At 41.1% G+C, this 20373-nt stretch overlaps 6 protein-coding genes across 6 annotated transcripts; 3 read left to right on the forward strand and 3 right to left on the reverse strand.

The window, feature by feature from the left end:
- Positions 1-798: 798 nt before the first annotated feature.
- V1514DRAFT_325918 (glycosyl hydrolases family 2, TIM barrel domain-containing protein) lies at positions 799-4427 on the reverse strand. The gene is made up of 3 exons (XM_066926699.1): positions 3691-4427; positions 2251-3619; positions 799-2184 (listed from the first exon to the last, which is right to left on the reverse strand). The coding sequence occupies exons 1-3, from the start codon at positions 4241-4243 to the stop codon at positions 1029-1031; spliced, it is 3078 nt and encodes a 1025-aa protein (XP_066785149.1). The 5' UTR covers positions 4244-4427; the 3' UTR covers positions 799-1028.
- A 741-nt stretch (positions 4428-5168) lies between these two features.
- Positions 5169-7157, forward strand: V1514DRAFT_359954 (general substrate transporter; the record flags this gene model as incomplete). Its single annotated transcript, XM_066929684.1, has 5 exons — positions 5169-5299; positions 5346-5420; positions 5488-5609; positions 5646-6326; positions 6355-7157. 5 exons carry the CDS (start codon positions 5169-5171, stop codon positions 6867-6869), a joined length of 1524 nt encoding a protein of 507 aa, XP_066785150.1. The 3' UTR covers positions 6870-7157.
- Positions 7158-7841: 684 nt separating this feature from the next.
- Positions 7842-9843, forward strand: V1514DRAFT_192284 (putative lactose permease). The gene is made up of 2 exons (XM_066924630.1): positions 7842-8297; positions 8356-9843. The coding sequence occupies exons 1-2, from the start codon at positions 8032-8034 to the stop codon at positions 9704-9706; spliced, it is 1617 nt and encodes a 538-aa protein (XP_066785151.1). The 5' UTR covers positions 7842-8031; the 3' UTR covers positions 9707-9843.
- A 509-nt stretch (positions 9844-10352) lies between these two features.
- Positions 10353-11476, reverse strand: V1514DRAFT_318193 (family 53 glycosyl hydrolase; the record flags this gene model as incomplete). Its single annotated transcript, XM_066925875.1, has 2 exons — positions 10353-11078; positions 11141-11476. The coding sequence occupies 2 exons, from the start codon at positions 11474-11476 to the stop codon at positions 10353-10355; spliced, it is 1062 nt and encodes a 353-aa protein (XP_066785152.1).
- A 3558-nt stretch (positions 11477-15034) lies between these two features.
- On the forward strand, positions 15035-16108 carry V1514DRAFT_276561 (UbiA prenyltransferase family-domain-containing protein; the record flags this gene model as incomplete). The annotated part of the gene is made up of 2 exons (XM_066924928.1): positions 15035-15230; positions 15294-16108. The coding sequence occupies 2 exons, from the start codon at positions 15035-15037 to the stop codon at positions 16106-16108; spliced, it is 1011 nt and encodes a 336-aa protein (XP_066785153.1).
- A 20-nt stretch (positions 16109-16128) lies between these two features.
- Positions 16129-17084, reverse strand: V1514DRAFT_325943 (ubiquitin-conjugating enzyme/RWD-like protein). The gene is made up of 3 exons (XM_066926700.1): positions 16812-17084; positions 16322-16696; positions 16129-16246 (listed from the first exon to the last, which is right to left on the reverse strand). The coding sequence occupies exons 1-3, from the start codon at positions 16847-16849 to the stop codon at positions 16183-16185; spliced, it is 477 nt and encodes a 158-aa protein (XP_066785154.1). The 5' UTR covers positions 16850-17084; the 3' UTR covers positions 16129-16182.
- Positions 17085-20373: the final 3289 nt, after the last annotated feature.

The raw sequence follows: 20373 nt of genomic DNA on the forward strand, positions 1-20373 counted from the left end.
CCGAGAAATTTTACGAGTATTTATTTATTATAATGTAGACCGCAACGCATATTTCCTCCACAGGCCAAATTACGTTACTAATTCAAGCACCCGCAAAACAAATATAAAATAAAATAAAATTAAATTAGGATTCTGACTCATAAATTATACGTACGCAACCATTGGTCACGACTTGTCATCAAACAATCTCAGGCAAAGAAAGCCTTGCGGTATCTTATCGTCTTGATTTGTGTACCTCGTTTGTACTTATGCTTAGCCGGTTAGTCCAGCTGTGCTTCGCACTGGGCATGGCCACTTCCGTGTCCACTATCAAATATTCGGCTTTACAGGTCGCCAATTAGAATGCTCGTGTGGGCGCAATTGATGCCGTCACACACACTTGCTAGGCACGCCTTTCTCTTAGCCTTGTGATCGATCATAGGGCAACAAGTAGCACGCCATTGGTCATTTCTCTTATTCTGTTTTAATTGCTTATTAGAATTTTATACTGAAAAGGGTGCCACATGTTTTGTTTTCAAAATGGTTTGCACTGTTGTTTTTGCAGTTAGTTTATGAAGTAGCGTCAGGCTCCGTCAATAAAAGTTCATCAATCAATCAATCAACCCCTACTATTTGAAATATGTATCATTGGCTATTCCGGTGATGCACTTATATCATCCGGGTAAGATTTTTTTGAACGGTGCACCGGTTTCATCCTTAACGGATCCCACGGGAACAACCGCTAGCGTTAACGCTGCAAATTACAACTACGTACTTGCACATATTAATATTTTCAATTTCGTACAACCAATCACTACACAGTGTTCGATTTTTTTTATTTCTAAATAGACAAAATATATACGTTAAGTGTTCATCAGTTGGAGACTAAATTTATTTTTTTGTATTTATCATGTATACCTTCCAACTTAAATGTCCCCCATAAACCCACAATATATAATTCTCCATCTATATAACGTACAAACTCTATCGCATCGCATCTCATCGCAATTTAAAAACCTGCACAGCAAGATTTTTTTTTTTCTATTTCCTTAATTTTCTACCGACAGCTCGACCTCGAATTGCCATCCACTTTTGATGGTCTTCAATTTGTAAGCCTCCAATACACCTGGCCCGCATGCCTCGGTCCCAACACCATGCTGGGCATGATCGACTCGCAAAATGTAATCCGCACTGGGCACGATCTCATGCGGATGCTTGGCGTCATCAAGACCGGCAATCTTGTTGGAAACTTTCAAGCCGAAATGATCACTGGCCCTGACCACCAAGCCAGGCTTGCCAGGTGCTGCTGCAATGTGTGCCCATCTGGTACCCAAATGATTGCCGTTCTCCTGAGGCACTTCATACTGTGTGTCCAATTCGTCAATAGCTTTTTCAAACACGCCGACCCGGGCAGCGTAGTGCTTATCAGCATACGACTCGCCCGGACCTTTGCCGAACCATGACACCGTGCCTTTGCCCTTAGCCGTCACGTCATCCGAAAGCGAAAACTCCCATCCAATTCGTGGAATGTATTGCGGCAGCAACGTCGGCAAAAGATATTTTGGTGTCAACTTGGTATTAATCTTCAACGTACGCGAGTTAACAAAAGTGTACGTGACCTCGGCCGCAAATTTCCATCCCAGAATTGCAGGCGCGATCTCAGTTAAGGCCGAAATGGTTAACAGGTTGCCGTTGCCGGAGGTGATGATTTCGACATTGCTAGCCCGGTTAAACAAATGATCAAATCCGAATCGCTTCCAATATGGCGCATCGACCGGCCCATCGTTGTCAATCGTGGCCCTCCAAAACGTCAGAAGATTGCTCTGCGGTGTCAACACCTTGACACCATCAACCTCCCAAGACGAAATCCTGGCGGTGTGCTTGTTAAACTCAAACTTAAACGACGGACTATCGATCGCAAATCTTGCCGGCGTGTCATCAACAGACGAGCCAATAGATACCAGGGCCTCAGGCACGCGCGCCACGGTTGATGGCACGTTTGCAATCTGAAATTGAGCCCAGGCTACTTCATGACCAGCATCTGCCCAAGCGGCGTCATTCTTGAGCAAAAACTCAACCGTCAGCCAAATCTCACCGATCGCGTTGTCAATCTTAAACTTCGGAACAGGGATTGAGGCGGTCTTGCCGGCGGCAATCTGTGGAAGTTCAAGCACGCCAGAGTCAAGAATCTGATTCGAACGATCTCTGTTTGAATCATATTAGTTTTCGATTTTCTTTTAAAAAAAAAAAAAAAAATAAAAAAAAACTTACTTTGCAGACGAAAATTGTGAAACATGCCACTTGGCCACGAGACCATCAAGATTAACATAATCAAAGTAATTTGTGACTTGCAAGCTGTCATCACCCTTAATGGTAACCGCGACCGGTTCGTAAGCCTTCTTGACCGCCACCAAGCCAGGATTGGGAGTATGGTCAGAGAAAAGAAGACCGTCAAAGACAAAAGTGCCATCGTGAGGATACTCTCCAAAATCACCACCGTAACCGAAATATTCAATACCGTCTTCGGTAGTGGTTCGTAAGCCATGGTTTGCCCATTCCCATACAAATCCACCTTGCAAGCTGCGATGCTTACGGAAAAAATCAATATATTCTGGCAATCCGCCAGGACCGTTGCCCATGGCATGAGCGTATTCGCAAAGAATCAATGGCTTGTCGAACTTGTCACCACTTTTATCAACAAATTCTTGTAAACGTTCAAAAGATGGATACATGACACTGAACATGTCAGTAGTTTCAGCTTTCTGGTCTCCCTCGTAATGAATAAGCCTGCTGGGGTCAATTTCCTTAATCAGGTGATACATGGCGGCATGATTGCTACCATAAAATGACTCGTTCCCAAGTGACCAAATAATAACAGACGCATGGTTTCGATCACGCAACACCATTTGACTAGCACGGTCAAGATAAGCCGCCTTCCATTCTGGATTGTCAGACAAAAACTTGACGGAACGATCAATTACGCTGTCCAGCCGATCAGGCAGGTCCTCTGAGATCGATATAAGCTCATAAAATCCATGGCATTCCAAGTCTGCCTCTTCAATAACCCACAATCCGAGCTCGTCACAGAGATCATAAAACTTGGGTTCGTTGGGATAATGAGAACAACGAACGGCGTTAATGTTGTAAGATTTCATTAACAACAAATCTCGTTTAATGTAATCAAGAGGCACAGCACGACCCAAATCAGGATGATGATCGTGCCTGTTCACGCCACGGAACTGAACCGCCGTGCCGTTAACCTTGATGTTTCCGTTCTCAAGCTTGACCTCACGAATACCGTATTTTTGCTCAATCGTGTGAATTTGATTACCAGAACGGCTAGGCAACAGACTGACCGTAAGATTGTACAAATTTGGAGTTTCAGCAGTCCAAAGCTTTGGGGAAGGAATTGAAATAATACCATGACCTTCTGGCGAAGTTGGGTCAACATCAACCTTGGCATGATATGACAAGCCATCGTGTTCAATCTCCACCGCAATTGAAGATTTTTTTTGAAGACGAGCAGTGGTAATTGTAAATTCCAATTCAGCATCATTGCCCGAGAGCTTGGACACGACATAAAAGTCTTCAATGTGACCAGCAGGGTTGAATGCCAACAACGTGACGTCACGGAAGATTCCTAAAAAAATCATACGACATTAGCTATGATGGGTCAATCTTAAAAAGATAAATAAATTGATTTAACCGTACCGGAAAGCCACCACTGATCCTGATCTTCGATGTACGACGCATCGGACCATTGGTACACGTACACCCTGACCGTGTTCTCTCCGTTGAGTTCGACCACGTCCGTAATATCATACTCTGCCGAGTTTCGAGAACCTTTGCTGAATCCAACGTCCTTGCCGTTGACAAGAACATGGTAGGCACTATCGACACCATCAAACCTGATTCGAATTTGCGATCCGGCAGGCCACGACGGCGGGATCTTGAACTTGCGCTCGTACACGCCGGTCGGATTTTCCGACGGCACAAACGGCGGGTCGACAGGGAACGGATAGATCTTGTTTGTGTAATGAGGCCGGCCGAACCCTTGCAACTGCCAATGGCCAGGCACCTGAACCGAGTGCCAGTGATGGTCGGCAACGGCAGACTGCAAGGGCGCCAGCTTGGGAGACAAGGCGTATAAAAAGTTCCATTTGCCGTTGAGCAACACCGACGTGGACGGAATCGCATACGCACGAGTAGGCAGCCTGTTTCGCTGAGTCACGGCAGGATTCTCAATGTCTGTGAATTGAACCATGACGAAAGTTGGGTGAGGAGGGCATGGGGATGAACAATTGGAGCGATGCTTCCTTTATATGATGCACAACCACGGCCGTCGTCATTGCCATGGCGGTTTAATACGGCCCGCGACTCCAAAGGCTTGGAGGCCTGAACAGCAGCTGAAGCAGGGTGCGCTTAGCGCTTAACCCCTCGCATGGCTGAGGTGGGGTAATAGATTTAATACGGAAAGCCAAGCGTTGCAGGATCGTGGGTGTGGGCAGGGTAACTAATTGCAGGCACAGTACTCAGGCTTATGTTCCGTTTAACTGTTTTGCAGTACAGATAGATGTTGAACAGTCTCGTATCGGCAGTTTCCTGACTGCGGGATGGAAATGCTGAGCATTTGTTATTCTTGAATTTTCAGAAACCTCGTTTCGGATTTGATAATCAATTCACTTCAGTGGTTTTGTTCTGCCACGATATTGAATACCTAGTCCTACATCATTATGTCGTAACATATTATATATATATATATATAATGACTGGATAGATTTATTACCATGTAACAAATATTATTTTGATATTCATGATTTGTCATGCATCTGTTTATATATTTCATGAAAAATATCTGGCCAAGACCGTGGTGCGTGTAAGACGATGAATGCGGGATGACAATCATCTCAGCTTACAAAATAGATACCAATTTTTACTCTTGAACATGAGCATAATGCATTTTTTGCGTTAATGATAAGTATTATGGATGCAAATGATCATCGTGCGGGGTTGTCACCATGTACATCATGCTCGCTTAGAGTAAACAGGAAGGAGCATATTGATATGGGCAAGACAATACTATATATATTTAATATTAAAGCATTCTGTGTTTCCAAATTTTATGTTTTATTGAAACTGTTTGTTTGTTAGTTCGTTTATTTATTTATTGATTTTTTTTTAAAATAATCATGGATCAAGCAAAGAACGAAAAACCTGAGGTTGATGAATATGATCAATTAGAACATGTTGATACTCAGGTTCAAGGTGATTTTACTATTCACGGTGGCATTGTGAATCAAAAATTGTCACCATGGACTCAGTATGTTTCGGCTTTATGCTGTTATTGCCGTTTCATATATATGCAGTGCGTTGAATGAGTATGATGGTTCGCTCATGGGTTCGATTAATGCCATGTCATCGTACCAAACTTATTTTGGAATGTAAATAATGATCAATTTTTATTATATATATATATATATATAAATGAAAAGCTAATAACATGAGTAGGAAATCAAAAGGATCGTCTACAGGTCTCACGTTTGCGATTTATATTATTAGATGCGTGCCAGCTTCGTTTGTAGCTGGTCCGGTCAATGACCGGTTTGGCAGACATTGGGGCATGTTTACTGGTTCGACAATAATTATTATTGGCACCTGAATTCAAGCCCCGTCTGTTAACAAGGCCATGTTTTTGATCGGCCGGTTCCTTCTTGGGTTTAAAGTTAATTTTTGTGGCATTTCTGCGCCATGCTATGCGTCTGAATTGGCACACCCGCAATGGCGAGGAACGTTGACCAGTTTGTACAACACCTGTTGGTACTTGGGTTCGATCTTGGCATCTTGGGTATCGTATACATGTGCAAATATTGATGTCCCGATGGGATTTCGCATTCCGATTTGGTGCCAGATTTGCTCGTCAGTGATCGTGGTCAGCTTGGTATGGTTTCTTCCTGAATCACCACGGTGGCTGATTGCTAAGGATCGCACCGCAGATGCACATGCCGTGTTGACCAAATATCACGGTGAAGGTAATCCTAACCATCCGATTGTGCTTTTGGAATTTGCAGAGATGCGCGCGGAAGCGGAAGCGTCAGAGAATAATTTGAAATGGTGGGATTATCGGCCGTTGCTAAACACGAGATCGGGCCGGGTTCGGTTCCGGTGTGCCATGTTGATGGCAGTGTATGGTCAGTTGTCCGGCAACCCATTGTCGTCGTATTACTTGCCGGTCATGATGGAAACGTCCGGCATTACGAACGAGAAGACCAAGTTAATGTTGAACGGCATCTACCCGGTCATTTGTTGGATCGCGTCCGTGATTGGATCGAGCATGACTGACCGTGCCGGTCGTCACATTAATCTATTCCGGACTAGGTTGCTCAGCCTGCTTTGCCGTGATCATGGCAACTACAAAATACGGTGTTTCGTTGCACAACACGGCACTGACAAACATGTCGATCGCGTCTGTTTACATTTTTGGGTTTATTTTTTCGTTTGGATGGACGCCGTTGCAAGCCATGTACATTGCCGAATGCCTGCGAACCGAGACCAGAGTCAAAGGTAACGGATTAGCTCATTTCTTTTCTCAAATCGCTCAGGTCACGGTGCAGTACGCGTCCGGACCGGTGTTTCAAAATATCAAGTATTATTATTACCTTGTGTTTGTGTTTTGGGATCTTGTCGAGGTTTGCATAATTAATTTTTGCTTTGTCGAAACCAAGGATCGCACGTTGGAAGAATTGGAAGAAGTTTTCCAATCAAAAAATCCGGTCAAGAATTACAAAAGAGGTCTTCCGATACGGTTGCGATTACGGTTGGAAATTTCGCAGAAAAAAAATTTTACCAGCATGATTAGGTTTGGCCAAGATGTGGAGAACGGCAAACGTTGAGGGCGCTTGCGTTTAAAGAGAAACACATGCATACAGGAATAAACATTAATACATGTTACTGCATGCAGCGTATTCAGTTAGTTTTTTTTCTAAATGTGAAACAATTTGACAAAATTATATTCTGTCCACGTGTACCAATTCCGTATGCGCTTGTTGAAACGGTAATATTGACCTGCTACGGCGTCTTGTACATCGTTGTTGGCGTGAAGAAAAACCAGGCAAGAGTTTCTGGTTGCGGCTAATATGCATGTTGTGCAGGGCCGCATTAGTGGTTTTTTTTATTTTAGCTCGCTCCTTTGGTGCAAACAAGAAGTCACGCGTTCCATTATTAGTACACTGTACAATATATCTATAAAACATGCAAACTCAAATGCAAAATACGTACATGTGCATATGCCGGGGGAAGGCTGGCCGGCAGAAAAATCACCCCCACCCGCGTTGCGGCCTCAACAAAACATCACGACTACTAGGATGTACAACAACAAGTACGTGATGAAGAAAACAAAAAACCGCAAAAAACCAATAAAAACAAACAAACAAACCAATTAAAAAAAAAAAAAAAATTTCAAACCCAACCATGTCGCAAGACCTTTTGACATAGTTGCCAACTCAATGTGGAGTTCGTGTAAGCAACCGAGGGGTTTGTTCTAGCCCAAATGCGGGGGCGCAAAATAATTATCGTGAAGAATGAATTGCAGGTGGCCTGGTTTGGTTCATGCGACAAATAAACCATAAATCTACTAATTGTATATTTTTCTGTGGCAGCAGTAATGGCAGTCATTGTGGTCAGTTGGGCAAAATTGGCTCGGCCAGTTTATTTTGATTGAATGCAAAGCAGGGCACACAGCGGGGCAGCAGCGGGGGGTGTTTTTTTTTTTTTTTCTTTATCAGAACATTGATTGCATCCACGCAATGCTTGTCCTGTCTCTCGTTCCTTTCCGAAGCGCTTAGCGCCTAATTTCCCCTTCTCTTTTGGCTTTTTTTTTTTTTTGTTTTCTATTTTGCGGGGATGTCCATTCCCCATTGTATGGCCCTCAGATCTCAGTTTGGTGTTATACGGCTGTCATTGTCCAGCTATATATGACAGGCCTTGGTTGCTGTTGTTTCGAAAAAAAAAAAAAAAAAAAAAAAAATAAATTCCACAACATAGTCAGTCATACAAATGTCGAATCTGCAACAAGGGGCCGACAACAAGACCGAAAAGGCCGGCCTGGACGACTTCCAGCTCGAGAACGTGGACACGCATGTGCCTGGCCTGGCGCTTCATCAGGACTCGGAGAACGAAAAGCAATCTCCATGGACGGCTTCCATGTTTAGGTTGTACGCTGTGCTTGTCGTGTCTTATTTGTGCAGTGCCTTGAATGGTTACGATGGCTCGCTCATGGGTTCCATCAATGCCATGACTGCTTATCAAGATTTTTTCGGAATGTAAGATAATTCTTAAATTCAATAATATATATATTATGCATTTGCTAACAGTATTCAGGACTTCTGCTGGCTCGTCCACCGGTTTGACATTCGCAATCTACAATATTGGTTCCGTGCCCGCTTCATTCATTGCCGGCCCCGTGAACGACAGGTTTGGCAGGCGGTGGGGCATGTTTACCGGTTCGTCTATCATTATTATTGGTACCTGCATCATGGCTCCGTCCGTTAATCGGGCAATGTTTTTGGTTGGCCGCTTCCTGCTTGGGTTTGGTGTCAATTTTTGTGGCATTTCGGCGCCATGTTACGCAACCGAGATGGCGCACCCGCAATGGCGTGGCCCGTTGACAAGTTTGTACAACACCTGTTGGTGGTTAGGTTCAATCTTGGCTTCATGGGTAGCGTATGGATGCGCAAACATTGACGGGCCAATGGCGTTCCGCATTCCGCTTTGGTGTCAACTGATTTCATCCGTTATTGTTGTATTGTTTGTTTGGTTCATTCCGGAATCTCCGCGTTGGTTGATCGCTAGGGATCGAACCGCTGATGCGCATGCCGTCTTGACCAAATATCATGGCGAGGGTAATCCAAGCCATCCAATCGTGCTTTTGGAATTGGCAGAGATGAGTGCCGAAGCGGAAGCGTCACATAATGATCTTAAATGGTGGGATTACCGGCCATTGTTTAGAACCAGATCGGCCCGCGTTCGTTCCCGATGTGCCATGTTGATGGCAGTGTTTGGCCAGTTGTCCGGCAACTCATTGTCGTCGTATTACTTACCTGTCATGATGGAAACGTCCGGCATTACGAACGAGAAGACCAAGTTATTGTTGAACGGCATTTTCCCTGTTATTTCTTGGATCGCATCAGTTGTAGGTTCATTGTTTACCGATCGCGTTGGCCGCAGGCCCATGTTGATTTATACCGGCATTTGCTTTTCAATCTGTTTTGCCATCATCATGGCCACCACGAAATACGGTGTTGAATTAAAAAACAAGTCTCTTACGAACACATCGATCGTGTTCGTTTACATTTTCGGTACCATTTTCTCATTCGGTTGGACGCCGTTGCAAGCCATGTACATCACGGAAACATTGCGCACGGACATGCGAGCCAAGGGTAACGGCCTGGCCCAATTTTTATCTCAAGTGGCACAGGTTGTTATTCAATACGGTTCCGGACCAGCGTTTCAAAATATTTCTTATTATTATTATTTGGTGTTTGTGTTTTGGGATTTGGTCGAGGTCGCGTCAATTTATTTTTTCTTTGTTGAAACGAATGATCGCACGTTGGAAGAATTGGAAGAAGTTTTCCAATCAGAGCATCCGGTTAAGAAATCTTTGGAAAAAAGATCAGCTCAAACCGTGGCGGCCACGATAGGAAGATATGCTGAGAAAACCTTGGACGTTTAAAAGACTTTTAAATGTGGAGATTTTTTTTTTTTTAAAGTAAAAAAAAACTGGGATTGAAGCTTATTTAAAAAAAAAAAAAAACAAGTTCACGGAAATCGGATAACCAATCGGTTGTGCTTATCTTTGTTTTTTTTTTTTTTTTTACCTAAATGACTGGGTACTGCATATGTTATTTTTTGTTTGTTTTTATGTTAGCTGTGGTGTGGTGGTGGATGTTTATTTTATTTTATTTTTTTTTTAAATAAATAAAACATTATTAAAGTCAAAAGATTTATTATATATTAATCTGTAGCACCATACATAAAACTAACGATAACAATTTATTACACGAACTGATAGGCGGCCTGTCGTCGCCTTGCGTGAACCGGGCGAGATGCAGTACACCAATCATGCGATATTATCAAGAGTCATTCAACAAAATGTGAATATGTTCATGAATAAAATGAATATATAAAACACATGTCGTATTTAATTTATTATTATTTTATACTTTTACTGAAAGTGATGTTTTGCAACCATGATATACCTACAAAAGAATTTTTACAAAAATTTATTCTCTTTAACTAAAAAAAAAAAAAAAACCACATCTTATTCGGCACTTTTTCTGTCAACATCCAGTAACCAATTTTTTTTTTTATTTATTTATTTAAAGAGACGAAAACGTACTCAAGCTAGAACGGGCGACACCGTTTTGTGCCACCAACAGGTCATCAGCACAACTTGAACCCAGGCCAGCATTTTGAATCCATGTTGGCTCCCAATAAAATAATCCACCATTTGAAGTCACTGAATTAACCACGGCTGCCACTTTTTGTAAAAAACTGGTTTGACCTGCCACGGAATACGGGATGCTGGTTAGATCGGATGGGAACGTGTAAGCCGGACTGGGGCATGAATACGGCCAATCAGTTTCCACCACCAACGTGGGCTTGCCATACGTGCTGTATAGATTATGTAACGAAGTATTTAATGCCGCCAATGTGGCAGATGATCCGTAAAAAGGATAATAGGACACGCCAATCAAGTCAAAATCTGAACTGGCCAATGTGCCCTGACCAAGCACGGTGGAATAAAAATATGATTGCTCTGACCAGCTCCATCCGTTATCGAGATGAATCAAAATCTTGGGAGTCGTGCCCAGGTTCGAATCCCTGACTCCCTGAGATGCGGATTTAAGAATGCTGGCAATGTTGGAATACGAACTGGTCGTGCCTAATGGCCAAAGCAAGCCAGCCCGAATCTCGTTGCCAATCGAAATGATCTCTAACGGAATTCCGTTGGAATGAAACGAATTGCAAATAGTCTTGGTATAGTTATACACCTGAGTTTTAAGAGTGGCAAGACTCGTGGTTGACCATCCGGTCGGCGTGGTCTAAAAATAAATTAGTACATATCCAAACCAGCTTTCAACTAATATATATATATATTAATTACCTGATGAGAAGGGTCAGCCCAGGTATCACTGTAATGGAAATCCAAATAAATGCCCAAGCCAGCATTAACCATGCGCTGGGCAAGTTGCAAGTTATAAGCCAAGCCATACGACCATCCATCAGAAGGGTTCACCCAGATTCGTTGACGACTAACATTAATGCCCGCGTTGGCAAGAATGGTTTCAATCGCCTGAGTCATGCCAGCCGAATTTTTAAACGTCGTACCGGCAGCTTCGGAGATCAAGACTGATGACACGTCGGCTCCTTTATAAAGTAATGACGCTTGCGCGCACGTCAAAAAAACAGCAAGCAAAAGAAAACCAATCGCACGAATCATGATTTCTTTCTTTTATGAGGCTTGAAATTGAAACTTGAAATTTGAGATATTTTTGTTTACTCTCAATGATGGGTAAATTAAAAGGTATTAATGGCATATTCAGTCTCTATTTATATCCATCCAGACATGTAGTCTCAGCAAACTCAAGAAAAAAAAATGATATGAAATTGAAATTAACTCCATGTCATACAAACATGGAACTCATCCGGGTACGTGGTGCAGCATGCGAGGGTGGGGTCAACAAACCACCTGCCCGCAAAAAAAAAAAAAAAAAAAAACCGACCACAGAGTAAAGTTGTTCTCACATGAAGATATTCAATATTGAATCATGAGGGGTGAAAGAATAATTTAGTTATGGTATATTTTTAAAAGACAAAAAAAAATATATATTTCATGAAGCGCTAAGCGCCGTGTTTATTTATGCAAGCCGTATGTGAAGAAAATATTTCTTGGAAACCTTGAACCGAGGATAAATTGTATTTTTTTTTATGAAACTAGTTTTCAAGCTGGTTTATTCCCCACCCTTCGTCATCCCCCCGAAATAAATGGTTCTACAATGTCAAAAAAATATCAACTTCAGCAATTGCAAAAAAAAAAAAAAAAAAAAGACTCGGTCGAACAAACTTATCAATCAAATTATATAATATAAAAATAACAGTAAAAAAAAGCCTTCCTATTTGAAAAGCTTATGAGAACAACACCAAGGTGGACAAATGGTGCGGGGGAGGTAAAAGTCAAAAGCAAAGTAGGAGAGGGAAAGAAAGAGAGAGCATGCCAAAAAAAAAAAAAGATCGAGGTCCCGCCTCGTTCTGATCATCATCGTAATACTACGGCCCCCCGCACTGCGCTTAGGTTGATTTCACCCTTCTCTGCTGCGTTCAAAAGAATAGCTTAAGGTAAAATATTGTTTTTGTGAAATCAATCCAGTCCAGATTAAACAAACTAAAAACAATTTTAATTATTCATCCAATAAATTTTAACATATACGATGTTCTTTTTTTGATCCTTTAAAATTTATAAATATTACATATTATTTATCTCTAAAACAATACCGACAAGAGAAGTAGTAGTATGCAATCTGTTTTGCGCAACATGATATTAAAAGAATAATATGTCCTCACATTTTATTGTGTTCAAAATATGCAAGTCTTGTATTTGGAAAGTTGTGATTTAATATATAGATAACTTTAAATGGTTCATGGCAAGAGTTGTTAATGTCGATTTGGAATCAAGCAAGAGAAGAAAGCCAAAATTTAGCCAAGCCCGCGCAGTTAAGCAAATCACGCTGACTAAGCCGGCTTCTTGCATCAAGCAGGCATCGGGGTTTGACTTTTGCTTTTGAATAATTAAGGTCAGCATGGAGCTATAATGATGTTACATTACGGGTTTATCATATATGAAGAATAAATCTGAAAAGAAGTGTTTCAGGCATTTAAAAAATATTCATGGAAAAGCGGATTGCAGAAACCCCAATAAAAAAAAACGCAGTTGTTTGATTGTCTCACAAACCGAGGCCCAATTTCTTTCTTGCCTCAATTCACTATTTTGTACGTTTTTTAAATAGTTGTAGTAGTATGCGCGAAAAAATTCTTGATTCAGAATTATTTTGTTGTCGGGTAAAGCTTGCCTTGCCATATGAAAAAAATCATTGATCGGGTTCATGTCCATTAACGTTTCATTAGCTCGTTCTGCTATTCCATTCTTATATCAGCCAAATAAGTACAGGTTTATATTCGAATCTTTACTAATAATTATTATGACTTTTTTTTGAGAAACCCCTCAAGATTAACCTGCAACGCCGGTGTGTATTTCGTACTGGATTTTTCTAGGCCGCTGCTAGCAGGCGACTAGTTCTTCGAGCTTCCGAGAATGCTGCAGAATGACAAACATTGCCGAATGTAAGAACCTACTCGACCGTGAGCAGTGCCGAGTCAGATTTTTAATATCTAGTTGTGCAAGGGCTCAGTCATTACGCCATGTCCTATATTTCGTTCTTCCACGTTATCTGAGTCTTCAATTTGATTAAGATTTGTGGCGAGGGCACGCTGAGTACACTGCTCGAGCTAGCCTAATGCCGGTCCACTGTTATCAGCATCATCATCATTATTCGGTTTTTAACGTCCTCACCATTCTGTCCATGGATTTTGGTAGTAGTCGGAGCCGTGTTGATACGTTTCGAAGGCTAGCAGACGTAACCATCATTTGAACGTACAACCCCGATCTTTTTTCGGTTTTCATTCTCGCCATCTGTTGCTACGCGTTTTGGACAACAAGCTGCACTTGGTGCAAACTACGAATCTTTATTACTTTCTCAACCGCGCATCAATACAAAAATAAAAAAACCTGTCAAACATAAGATGACTTATCGACTTTTATCTGGACCTTTAATCGACAAAATCAAGCTCATCAAAATTTTATGAACATATTACTAAGTGATTATTAATTTTTACGTAGCGCAATTAAGCGAGAGAGCGGAGCCCCTCAAATCTCAAAACACCAAAAGCCTCCACAATCTCTTTATCGTCTAAAAGTTCATAAACGTGAAACAATTATTCATGAGTAACACGTTCTAGTCTTATCATAAAAAGTTTTATTTTTTTCTGTATGGTAAACCACTCGGCTTTTCGTCACCAGAAATATTCATCTTTAAACCAGTCTCGATTCGGTGCTACCGGAGGAAGTAATTCCGGCGCTGCCGCGGGCAACAATCACGAGCTGAATGATGAACAGAAGGACCACTTAATTGAACTGTTTAACAATAGCGTGGAAAGATATGCAATTGCGTATAAAGAATATCAAGATGAAATCAGGAACGATGACACATGGAATCAGATGCGAGCACATCACGCCGCGTCTGATGAGGGTACTTGTAATATTAATATAATATTACTTATTATGACTGACCTTGAATTTATCTTTATTTTGTACAGCTTTAAAATCTCATGATGATCATCGTCAAAGGCTCAAGACTGCGCTTGGTCGTGCTGAAGCCTTTGTTGCTAAATACATGACCGCTCTGTCGTCACACGAACGTATGTTTTTGAGTATTTTTTTTTTAATAACCCATTCTTTTTTTTTGATTGTTTAATCTGGTTGAGGTGATGTTATAGTCAGCCATGCCGCGATTGTTCCTGCTTCACCGCCTTCCAATTAAATTGAAGCTTTTTGTTCCACCACGTGAACAAATTAATGAACCCTTGTACTACTACATGTTTATGACTTGGTCAGCGCGATCTTTTTTTAATTTTATTTTTTCTTTTAACGAAACGTCATGTAAAAATAATTAACGAATAAACGAATTCAAAATATTAGCTTGAATCAACGTCAGTTCGAGCCGCACACTATTGAACTCCTCACAGCGACTCAACAATTTCAAAAAGTTGCAGTTTTGGCGGGAAATTTTTTTTTTTTCTACACATCCGTTTTCCTTACAAGCTTAAGGTCATGAACATTACAGTTTTGAGGTCGGCAACCGTTTGCAGGTTAGCAAATTTTGCAAAGCCATGTCGTTATGTTCCGGCAAGTCGGCTTTACAGCAGGGCCAGTCCAAAATTCCTGATGGATTCAAAAGTTCAATTACAGGCTTCTTCAGCATTAGTTAAGCACCATTCGACCACGATTCAGGACCGGCCACCTCAAGCTCCACAAAATTTAGGGCCGTTAATGCGCAGCTTACCATCATCAGTTTTACCTTATGCTCAACTTATGAGAGTAGACAAGCCTGTTGGAACCTGGTTGCTTCTTTGGCCTTCATGTTAGGGAATATGATTATCCAGCTTATTTGTTTTTTTTTTTGTCTGTTTCTGACATATTATAGCTTGGGGAATTGGAATGGCAGCGTATGCAACACATGCGTCATTACTTCATACTTCTGGAGTTCTTGCCCTTTTTGGAATCGGCGCGTTAGTGATGAGAGGTGCCGGATGCACGGTTAATGACCTGTGGGATCGCAAGTTGGATCAAAAAGTTGAACGCACATTAACGCGACCAATCGCGTCAGGTGCCATCACTCCAAAGCAGGCAATCATTTTTTTGGGCGGACAACTTTCACTCGGTCTTACCGTTTTGTTATCATTGCCATTCGATTGTTTTATTCTCGGTGCTGCCAGTCTTGCGTTCGTAGGCACGTACCCTTTGTTTAAGCGGTTCACGTATTACCCGCAACTCATGCTCGCGTTTACTTATAACTGGGGTGCCATGTTGGGATTTCCTGCCATGGGTCATTGGGACGTACCCACAATGGCTGCACTTTATGCCAGCGGCATATGCTGGACCATGGTGTACGACACCGTGTACGCGCATCAGGACAAGCGTGACGACATATTGGTCGGGATCAAGTCCACCGCGTTGGCTTGGAAGGATAAAAGCAAGCAAGTCATGACCGGATTCACGATTGCGCAGGTTGGACTGCTGGCCACGGCTGGCTTGTTAAACAGCATGGGCACGTTTTATTTTGCCAGCGTCGGCGTGGCCGCTTACAGGCTTGCCAGGATGATTTACAAGGCTGATCTGGATAAGCCGGCGGATTGTTGGAAATGGTTCGTGGACAACGTCAAGACCGGTGGCGTCATTTTTGCTGGAATCGTTCTTGATTATTTTTACTCATTGTATATGTCGGCTGGCAGTGTATAGACTTTATAGAGACCACGAGCTTTTTTTTTTTTTTTTTTTTTTTTTTTGTGTAAATAATTAATAAATTTTTAATTTTATGAAGCTGCATATTGCTTAGCCTGTAATTTCACGCGCCGTTCATACAATGCCTTGTCCTTCCTAAACGTGTAAACCATCGTTAGGCAATCGCCAACTAATTAAATAAAAAAAAAAAATAAAACTTCTTGCACTTACTTGAACGCACTAAACGCGTCAGACTGAGCAGGTGATAACGGATTAGGATCATCCAACAAATCTTGAATGCCTAATAATAATTGCTTTAAGGTGATGGCTGGTTTCCATCCTTCGTCCTCGTTCAAGATGGACAAGCAAACCGTACCAGACGGGTACACGTTTGGATGCCAAAATCCGGATGCGAACCTGCATTTGGGTGGCTTGGTTGGATATTCTGTTGGGAACGTGATTGTTAACTTGTACACACCACCTTCCCATAACGTGCCTGCCTTGCCAGGAATGCCAACTGACCAATTCATCAGGTCTAATGACCCATCTGATGTCTTATCCGGTCGAGCATAAAATCCAAACGGGTGATCTTTCCGCCATTGCTTCCTAATTTAATTTACAACAACCAAAAAATAATAAAAAAACAATCAGTATTTGTAAACTATTTAATTCCCTCTCTTTTTTTTGAGCAGGTTTCGTTTTATTAAATCTAGCTATTTACCTTTCTTCTTGCAAGCGCATCAAACATAGCGACGACATTGTTTATCCCAGAAAAAAAAAAAGAAAAATAAAAAATTATAACCACAGATGACTAGATAAAAAAAAATATACTGATGCGTGTCTTGTGTAATGCCTTGTAGTCGCTATACCAGTTTTGTGGTCTAGGTTTCTTGTTTTAGCAGTTTACTGTAATTCAAAGTTTATAAAGACCATCAGGTCCTCGCGATGCCATACAAGCACGCACAAATGATTTATTATAACGCCTATAATTTGCATACAACACAGGGGTATCTAAGAGCCTACATTGCCTATAATGCGCAGAGTGATTTCTGCATGCTTTTTAGGCGTGTAAAACTTTATTTTAGCAAGGGTTAGGAAACTCAACTTGCAGAATAATTCCCACATGTTTTTAGTATAGCTTCTAGCAGACAAACATTCTTCAACATGCAGACTGATTCCCACATGTTCAAGAGTTGTGTCCTAACCGCCATCATTTCTTAAACGTGCAGAATTATTCCCACATGTTGATATATACTGTAGTTTATATATTACAAACAAAAGTGACATGCAGAATCTGCTAGATGTTGTACGCTCTAAGCATCTGCTTGATTACTTCTTGTATTTGACAACCACCATACTTTCTATTGGCATGCCATAAGAAGGTGGATTACTCTTTAACGATGGGAGTTATGCGTCATTTATTCTACAATGTCAGATTTGTAAAAAGTGTGGATATGATCGGACCTATACTTTCTTTTGCTGACATCGCTCTTTGCAATCAAAATATCCAAAGTAGCAAGACGATAAGACCGCAAACTTGTAAAACTTTGGTTTGATATGGTGGAAGATGTATTTCAAAGAATAAGTACGACATTTTAAGTTGAAGGGAAAAAAACAACTTCGATTTAAATACGGTTGGTTTCAACACCGAATACTCTTATAAAAACAATGCAGTTCTTTCACAAGAAATTAATAAAACCAAGAAACCAAGAAATAGAAAATAGGTTAATCGCAATATGATTGGCAAGGTACGAAAGGGCTTCACTCCACTTATTTTCTTCAATGGGACTGGTTCAGCAAAGCATGAGTTCAAAAACATAAATACCAAAAAAGCAGGAAAGTCAAAATAAGACATTCACAAAGCGTCGACCTTTTTAAAAGTTCCAGATGAAAAGAAACCCAATTCAGATGATAGAACAACGGCTTCGTAGCAAATGTAGAACCTGTAATTAAAACCAAATGATAAACCCACAACTTATATTGCAATTACCTGTGATACATATGATGGTTAGTAGAGCAAATCTATTACTTCTGCACAAAAAACTGAAAAATATTCCGTCAGTGTGGATCGGCAGGAGTGTGAAAATATTTTCAAAATTATTGTCATTTCACATTTGCTGCAAAATTCACGCAATCTTGCTTTGGCACCATATATTTACATCTCGAGCATATTTTATTTGCAGACAAGAATCTGCACATTCGCTATTACCCAAATGAGCAAATTCAATCAAAACCCCAGGCTTAGACAAAGTACTCGCTCAACCAGTACATGGAATTTATTCCTAAAGACCAAAGCAAAAGAGTTTCAGGCCGATGACTTGAGCCAGGGGGTGGGCTTCTTTGGATAAAAGTCATCGGTCTCTTCCATCGGAACACCAATCATAATTTTTAAAGAAATCAAGTTCAAAATCTGTTTTGCCCCGACCCCGACTAGCTTGATCGAAGCTATAGGACGCGTGGTACATACCAAAAAGCTCTCTCAATGCTATCGAAAGCTGAGAAACAACGAGAAGTGATGAACTATATTGTTATCCACCGTGTGACTGTCCGGTGATAGACTCTATACGAGAGAGTCCCAAAATATTGCCGTGAAACCTACCGAAATAGGTTTTCATGCGTTCGGAGCCTGCCAAACGGTATACAGTTCTCTCCTCGGGTTGCTAGGCCTTAGAAGAAACTATTAATGCCCAATTATCTATTTTGACTTATAGATGAATTAAGCTTACCATAGTGCGTTGATTCACTCGCAAACATTTATCGATAACTGATTTCGCGATCTCATACCGGGGGATTTCTGCTAGTCATTGTGCCTATCGCACCTTATCTTGTTTCAGAAGGAGATATTCATGACGCATTTTGCTAATGTAGCCCTCTCCCCCTTGCTCAAGCCATCGGCTGAAACTCCTTTCCTTTGGTCTTTAGAAATAAATTCCATGTACTGGTTGAGCGAGTACTTTGTCTAAGCCTGGGGTTTTGATTGAAGTTGCTCATTTGGGCAATAACGGATGTGCAGATTCTTGTCTGCAAAAAAAATATGCTCGAGATGTAAATATATGGTGCTAAAGCAAAATTTTCGTGAATTTTGCAGCAAGTGAAATGACATAAACGCATAAAGTGCTGTGCAAATAAAACCCAAATGCAACTTTTTTTTGACTGATGCAGGGTTTGTTTTGCACAATAATTTTGAAAATATTTTCACACTCCCGCCGATCCACTTACACATGTAAATGACACATAAGTCCCATCGTTAAAAAGTAACCCACCTTCTTATGGCATGTCAATATAAATAAAGGTGGTTGTCAAATAAATCAAGCAGATGCTTAGAGCGGTACAACATTTTCTAGTAGATTGGATATGTGGAAATTCTTCTGCATGTTGCTTTTGTTCGTAATGTATAAACTACAATATATATTAACATGTGGGAATAATTCTGCACGTTTAAGAAATAATGGCCATTAGGACACAATTTGTGAACATGTGGGAATCAGTCTGCAAGTTGAAGAACGTTTGTCTGCTAGAAGCTATACTAAAAACATGTGGGAATTATTCTGCAAGTTGACTAAACAGTGGTTGTTATGCTGCAACATGTTGATTTCGTAAGAATTTATCGTTTAAAAGCTTAAAAAATTGCCTAACCCTTGCTAAAATTAAGTTTTACATGCCTAAAAAGCATGCAGAAATCATTTTAAGCAACATTGCCCAGATACCCCTGTGCAGCATGCAAATTATATGCGTTAGTAAGCCTTATTTGTGGGGTGTAATTTTTTGTAAATACTTTTTCATTGGCATAAGTTCAAAAATACAAAAACAAAAATTAATTATGTTAAGTCCATTACAAACACACAAAAAAAAACCATTAATTGTTTTTTTTCCAGCATAGTTTCTCAGTTTCTACTACGTCGTTTTAGCGTATAGCAGGTTAATGTTTTAGGGAACTTCTTTGATTTCTTCTAATGGTGCTTCACGCTGAGCTTCAGATCCTTTGAGCTAATTTTGTTGTTGCTGTTGATCTTCCAGTGAAGTTTGTTCATTAAACCGTAATGCCTCAATGGGCAATGCCTCTGCAGGTTGTGCTTCTGCGGATTGCGCCTCTACAGATTGTGATTCTGCTTCTTCACTTTGTGTTTCGACCTGTACAGGCTGTGCATCTACAGGCTGTGATTCCACCTCCGCAGTTTGTGCCTCCACGGATTGTGCCTCCACGGATTGTGCTTCCACTGGTCGTGCTTCCACAGGTGCTTCCGCGGATTGTCCCTCTGTAGACTGCGCCTCTGCTGGTTGTG

The sequence above is a fragment of the Lipomyces japonicus genome (genome assembly GCF_038497905.1).
Source record: "Lipomyces japonicus strain CBS 7319 unplaced genomic scaffold V1514scaffold_6, whole genome shotgun sequence".
Taxonomy (NCBI): Eukaryota; Fungi; Ascomycota; class Lipomycetes; order Lipomycetales; family Lipomycetaceae; genus Lipomyces; species Lipomyces japonicus.